General features: G+C 45.6%; 1 protein-coding gene across 1 annotated transcript; it reads right to left on the reverse strand.

Moving 5' to 3' along the window:
* Positions 1-1,903: 1,903 nt before the first annotated feature.
* On the reverse strand, positions 1,904-7,191 carry LOC145877162 (E3 ubiquitin/ISG15 ligase TRIM25-like). The gene is made up of 3 exons (XM_082972455.1): positions 6,540-7,191; positions 6,012-6,107; positions 1,904-2,637 (listed from the first exon to the last, which is right to left on the reverse strand). Exons 1-3 carry the CDS (start codon positions 7,134-7,136, stop codon positions 2,554-2,556), a joined length of 777 nt encoding a protein of 258 aa, XP_082828581.1. The 5' UTR covers positions 7,137-7,191; the 3' UTR covers positions 1,904-2,553.
* Between the last annotated feature and the right edge of the window lie 310 nt (positions 7,192-7,501).

A 7,501-nucleotide genomic window follows, 5' to 3' on the forward strand; every position in this document is an offset into this window, starting at 1 on the left:
GCTCAGCTATAGACTACACCAGCGTGACTAGTATCTATGTGGATCCTACTACAGTTTAACCAGCTCAGCTATAGACTACACCAGCATGACTAGTATCTATGTGGACCCTACTACAGTTTAACCAGCTCAGCTATAGACTACACCAGCGTGACTAGTATCTATGTGGATCCTACTACAGTTTAACCAGCTCAGCTATAGACTACACCAGCATGACTAGTATCTATGTGGACCCTACTACAGTTTAACCAGCTCAGCTATAGACTACACCAGCATGACTAGTATCTATGTGGACCCTACTACAGTTTAACCAGCTCAGCTATAGACTACACCAGCATGACTAGTATCTATGTGGACCCTACTACAGTTTAACCAGCTCAGCTATAGACTACACCAGCATGACTAGTATCTATGTGGACCCTACTACAGTTTAACCAGCTCAGCTATAGACTACACCAGCATGACTAGTATCTATGTGGACCCTACTACAGTTTAACCAGCTCAGCAGTACCATAGAGATTAAACCCAGGATAGAGGGGCTGAGTGAATGTGGTCTGGACTCTGTGGAGGAGGGTCATTGTGTCAGAGACACTGTAGAAGGACAGAGTACCTGCCTTGTGATCCAGGTACACTCCTACTCTGGAGGACTGAGGGCCTGATACTTTAGTCTTAACATTATTGTGGCTGAAATAATAATCACCACTATAGTACTGTAAACTCCAGGACTTGTTATTGTATCCAAATCCATTACCTGTCTCTGTTCTGCTGATGTCTTTATATGAGACTGCTGTAATAACCCACTCCCCAGTCCACTCCACCTCCCAGTAACAGCGTCCAGACAGACCCTCTCTACACAGAACCTGGAGTATGTTGGTGAATCTGTCTGGATGATCAGGATATGGTTGAACTTGGCCTGTACAGGTCACCTTTCTGTTCCCTTCAGACAGAGAGAGGAGTGTGCCTGCTGTGTTTGGGTCCAGTGTGAGCTGACAGGAATCTGGGAGAAGAGCAGAGACCAATGAGGGGAGTCAGAACAATAAGTTAAGTCAGATACTGTATCTACCCTGTCTTTGATTAGAGCACAGCAGAGATCAAATCAGAGAAATATGAGGAGTCAGATAGATACCCAGTCTTTGATTAGATCTACTATTGCTATATATTTCTAGAGGGATTGTTAGGAGTGGCAGTAAAAAGAGACTGTTAGTTACTTCACAATAAAGAGACTCACATGGTAACAACTGTTCTCTGGTCTTGGGCTCTGGAGGCAGAACAACCTCCACTATATTCACTACAGACACACAAACACATTGACAGAGAGAGGGAATGTTATCATCATACCATATTCCACATGTATATGACTAGTAGGGAACTTTCAATGGTCTAAAGTTGATGTTCTGATTGTTTTCAACACACCTGTAGTGGAGATCTTGGTCCATTCTCCTTTAAGGAAGGTTCACCGACCAGGATCAATAATTCCTCCACACCATTCTCCACAACGCACCTGAAGAGACAGCGTTTCTTCTCCACTCGGTTGAGGACATCAAACTACCCTACTCCCTCCTCAACTCTAACCGATAAACAGAGGAAACCGATAAACAAACCCTCCCACCATGACAAAATACATTTGGAAAATAGGCAAAAGAATAGCTGCACTCTTCACGAACGACAAAACCTCACGTTACCAACTTCTTCTTCTTCTATGGTATAATGGCGGTCCTCAAACCAACGTTAAAGGAGCGTGGCGCCTCCTACTGTGCTGGAGTGTGTTCAATCACGGTTTACACCATTTCTAAATCCTCCTACCTAACTCAGTACTTCTGAGAAAATAAAAAAGATCCCTACTAACTTCTAACAGACCCTCCTACATCCCCCAAATCCCTTCCAACCCCCCATCCAACCCCCCATCCAACCTCAATGACCCTACACTTCAATCTTTCCATCTCTTCAACATCCTTACAACAATATAACAACACATGCTCCACCATTTCATTGACAATACCCTCCAGACACAAACCATTCACATGCTGCCAACCAGATGGAAGGACCAGTTCAATGTACAATGTCCTAAACACAATCGAGGAAACACCACCTCTTCCTTCCTAATCTGACCTTTGAACCTTGGTCCACCGACCTTTCTTTGGAGGGCATATAAATACCGTCCCTTGTGCTCAGAGTCCCATCTCTTCTGCCACACATCTATCAAAATGTCTCTGATCTCACATTTTTCCTCACCTCTACCCAGTGGAACATTAATATATATTATATCGTGTTTTAAAGTTATTTTAGCTAACTAGTCTACAATTTCATTCCATTCCACACCTGAATGTGCTGGGACCCAGCAGAATCTCACTACTAGACCCATTCTCTCAATTCTCCATAATAACATTAATACCTCCAATAGTAGGTCACTCCTAATAGATTTACCAGATGATAAACTATTCAATACAGACAGAGAATCTGAGGATACTATAATTCTAACAGGCTGTACGTCCTCCACCCACTGGAGGACAACTATTATCACCAACAGTTCAACTGAGTACACTGACAGTTCATCTGTTAGTCTTCTACATATCTGCACATCACATTCAGGAAGGTAAACACCTGCTCCTGTGGGCCCACTATCTGGGCCCTTGGATCCATCTGTGAAAAGAGGTAAAAAAGCATAACAACTTCTACCAATGTAATTGTCAACCAGTTTCCCTTTATCACTGACTTCTGACCCAATCTTTTCCTTTTGTCTACCCAAGGTTAGATCAACAACAGGATCTGGGAGTAACCATGGAGGAACATCCCCTATCACCACAGAAAGGGCCAACCTCCAACTCCCTGAAACTACTCTCATCAGCAAGCTTTCCAACTGTCCAACCAAAACCACTGCCTTGTCTACTAGTATATTCCCAACAGTCATCTAGAACAGTAGCAGTGGGATGCTCAACCTCACAGCCTTTCAACCCAATAAGCTAATGACAATTTATTACGTCGTATATCCAAAGGCATCTCACCTGCCTCAACTGGACTATAATATAAATCCATGATATTATGGGATACAAAATAGGAAAAGGGGAAATTATGATAATACTAAAAAACACACTTCTAACTAACCCTACACTCATTAAAACCCACTACCCCATTCCACTACTTTGACCCTATCTGCTCCTGCACCAGGCCAACTAACCCTACACTCATTAAAACCCACTACCCCATTCCACTACTTTGACCCTATCTGCTCCTGCACCAGGCCAACTAACCCTACACTCATTAAAACCCACTACCCCATTCCACTACTTTGACCCTATCTGCTCCTGCACCAGGCCAACTAACCCTACACTCATTAAAACCCACTACCCCATTCCACTACTTTGACCCTATCTGCTCCTGCACCAGGCCAACTAACCCTACACTCATTAAAACCCACTACCCCATTCCACTACTTTGACCCTATCTGCTTCTGCACCAGGCCAACTAACCCTACACTCATTAAAACCCACTACCCCATTCCACTACTTTGACCCTATCTGCTCCTGCACCAGGCCAACTAACCCTACACTCATTAAAACCCACTACCCCATTCCACTACTTTGACCCTATCTGCTCCTGCACCAGGCCAACTAACCCTACACTCATTAAAACCCACTACCCCATTCCACTACTTTGACCCTATCTGCTCCTGCACCAGGCCAACTAACCCTACACTCATTAAAACCCACTACCCCATTCCACTACTTTGACCCTATCTGCTCCTGCACCAGGCCAACTAACCCTACACTCATTAAAACCCACTACCCCATTCCACTACTTTGACCCTATCTGCTCCTGCACCAGGCCAACTAACCCTACACTCATTAAAACCCACTACCCCATTCCACTACTTTGACCCTATCAGCTCCTGCACCAGGCCAACTAACCCTACACTCATTAAAACCCACTACCCCATTCCACTACTTTGACCCTATCTGCTCCTGCACCAGGCCAACTAACCCTACACTCATTAAAACCCACTACCCCCATTCCACTACTTTGACCCTATCTGCTCCTGCACCAGGCCAACTAACCCTACACTCATTAAAACCCACTACCCCATTCCACTACTTTGACCCTATCTGCTCCTGCACCAGGCCAACTAACCCTACACTCATTAAAACCCACTACCCCCATTCCACTACTTTGACCCTATCTGCTCCTGCACCAGGCCAACTAACCCGACACTCATTAAAACCCACTTCCCCATTCCACTACTTTGACCCTATCTGCTCCTGCACCAGGCCAACTAACCCTACACTCATTAAAACCCACTACCCCATTCCACTACTTTGACCCTATCTGCTCCTGCACCAGGCCAACTAACCCTACACTCATTAAAACCCACTACCCCATTCCACTACTTTGACCCTATCTGCTACTGCACCAGGCCAACTAACCCAACACTCATTAAAACCCACTACCCCATTCCACTACTTTGACCCTATCTGCTCCTGCATCAGGCCAACTAACCCTACACTCATTAAAACCCACTAACCCATTCCACTACGTTGACCCTATCTGCTCCTGCACCAGGCCAACTAACCCTACACTCATTAAAACCCACTACCCCATTCCACTACTTTGACCCTATCTGCTCCTGCACCAGGCCAACTAACGCTACACTCATTAAAACCCACTACCCCATTCCACTACTTTGACCCTATCTGCTCCTGCACCAGGCCAACTAACCCTACACTCATTAACCCACTACCCCATTCCACTACTTTGACCCTATCTGCTCCTGCACCAGGCCAACTAACCCTACACTCATTAAAACCCACTACCCCATTCCACTACTTTGACCCTATCTGCTCCTGCACCAGGCCAACTAACCCTACACTCATTAAAACCCACTACCCCATTCCACTACTTTGACCCTATCTGCTCCTGCACCAGGCCAACTAACCCTACACTCATTAAAACCCACTACCCCATTCCACTACTTTGACCCTATCTGCTCCTGCACCAGGCCAACTAACCCTACACTCATTAAAACCCACTACCCCATTCCACTACTTTGACCCTATCTGCTCCTGCACCAGGCCAACTAACCCTACACTCATTAAAACCCACTACCCCATTCCACTACTTTGACCCGATCTGCTCCTGCACCAGGCCAACTAACCCTACACTCATTAAAACCCACTACCCCATTCCACTACTTTGACCCTATCTGCTCCTGTACCAGGCCAACTAACCCTACACTCATTAAAACCCACTACCCCATTCCACTACTTTGATCCTATCTGCTCCTGCACCAGGCCAACTAACCCTACACTCATTAAAACCCACTACCCCATTCCACTACTTTGACCCTATCTGCTCCTGCACCAGGCCAACTAACCCTACACTCATTAAAACCCACTACCCCATTCCACTACTTTGACCCTATCTGCTCCTGCACCAGGCCAACTAACCCTACACTCATTAAAAACCCACTACCCCATTCCACTACTTTGACCCTATCTGCTCCTGCACCAGGCCAACTAACCCTACACTCATTAAAACCCACTACCCCATTCCACTACTTTGACCCTATCTGCTCCTGCACCAGGCCAACGACCTGGGAGGACGGGACACCACCACTCAACACACCCTGGAACTCTTCTGAAGTCAAATCTAGTATGACCAAATACTTCTCTGCAGCTGCCACCAAAACATATTTTTTTTCTGTGATTTACATTCCATTTCTGCAGTACAGTTGATAACCATTTGCTATGAACACTAAGAAGCCAACCTTACTGAAGCATATATCACTGGTTGGCCCATCCCTCTGTGCTGTCACAGATCTACTACTCACAGGGATCCTCTCAGGATCCCTCAGCCTTGACCCATCCTCCTCTACTTTCTTCACTGCCTCAGCAGTGACAACCTGTTCCCAACAGTGGGGTCAGTGGGATTGGATAGGGGCCCCTCTACCTCTCTCTCTCTCTCTCTCTCTGACTGGAGGAGACAGGTGAAATGGTGTGTCTCCTCTGGTCAACAATACTCACCTTGAGTGACTCCACAGCCTGTTGGAGCTCCTTCAGCTCCTTCTCTCTCTCCTGGAATCTCTGCTGGACCTTCTGCTGACTCATCCCCAGCTGCCTCTGTGGAGAATCACTCTTCAATGAGCTATCAAGCTTTATTAGTCCAGTAGATCAATAGTATAGTAATGTGACATAGGGCCCATAGAGAGGAAGGTCTAAAAAATGGATGGTCCATTTACTAAATGATATTTATTTGTTGCTATGTGAATGATTATAGTTTTTATGGTAGGACTACATGTATCAACAGGTTGAGACTGAACTTTGGACTCATAAAAGGGCATTCAGAATGATAATAGTGTTTGACATTATAAAATGGTGATACATCTGGAGAATCTGGGTTGACATATCTATATACTCAAGGTTTGTGTTCATATTTGTTCTGCTGAGGATCAATTTCATTTGAATGATCTCATATTCAAACAGCCTTAGTTCCTACTGTATCTTTAATTCTTTGTTTATCAGACAGTCACCAACAAGTTGTTCTGGTCTTACCTGTTTCTCAGTCCTCTCTGCTGCAGCTGACACTGTATCATGGCCTTTATGTTCGTCCATTGTACACAGATAACAGATACACTGCTGATCGGTACGACAGTAAACCTCCAGCAGTTTGTCATGATGAGAGCAGATCTTCTCCTGTAGTTGTGCGGTGGCTTTGACCATCTTGTGCTTCTTGAAAGCAGGAGATTCGTAGTGAGGTTGGAGGTGAGTCTCACAGTAAGAGGCCAGACACGCCAGACAGGACATGAGGGCTTTCTGCTTTCTGGTCCCAGTGCAGACATCACACGCCACATCTCTAGGTCCAGCATAGCACACAGCAGGAGGGGGAGCAGCCTGGAGTCCTGTCTTCTTCAGTTTCTCCACCACCTCAGCCAACATGTTATTTTTACTCAGCGTAGGCCTCGGACTGAAGGTCTGTCTGCACTGAGGACAGCTATAGACCCCTTTCAGAACATCCTGATCCCAGCAGCCCTCAATACAGCTCCTACAGTAACTGTGTCCACAGGGGATGGCGACTGGTTCCTTCAGTAGATCCAGACAGACAGAACAACAGAACTGGTCCTGGTCCAGCAGAACTCCCTGTTGAGCCATTTGGACGGTTGTTCACTCTCACACAGACAGACGACACAGAGACTCAGATCAGTTTCGTTTCCTCAGAAGAGAGTTTGTGAAGGGGGAGGGATTTCCTGGTTCTGCCAGAGGGGTGGGGTTAGAGGGAGGGAGGAAGAGAGAGAGGAACTGCATGCAACAGCAAGAGGGAGACAAATAGTCTTGTTCCTTGGTTAGAGCCCTTAACATGGAATAAATGAAATAATGAATCTTAAAATGTGAGTTATTGGAATATAAAGGGTAACCGTTTCTATGAAGTACATATTAGAATTATTTTAATGACCTTTATAATGCCTTATAATACACTTATGTGTTCTAATAAGCAATAAGGCCTGAGGAGGTGTGGT

The sequence above is a fragment of the Salmo salar genome, unplaced genomic scaffold (assembly GCF_965601325.2).
Source record: "Salmo salar unplaced genomic scaffold, fSalSal1 ptg000691l, whole genome shotgun sequence".
Classification (NCBI taxonomy): Eukaryota; Metazoa; Chordata; class Actinopteri; order Salmoniformes; family Salmonidae; genus Salmo; species Salmo salar.

Bases quoted from the DNA above. Each gene is read 5' to 3' on its own strand.
- LOC145877162 (XM_082972455.1), bottom strand. From the start codon at position 7,136: ATGGCTCAACAGGGAGTTCTGCTGGACCAGGACCAGTTCTGTTGTTCT. The intron at 6,108-6,539 runs GTAAGACCAGAA...GATTCTCCACAG, and splicing joins CAGAGAGGACTGAGAAACAG to AGGCAGCTGGGGATGAGTCA. The intron at 2,638-6,011 runs GTGAGTATTGTT...CTCTTTTCACAG, and splicing joins AGGCTGTGGAGTCACTCAAG to ATGGATCCAAGGGCCCAGAT.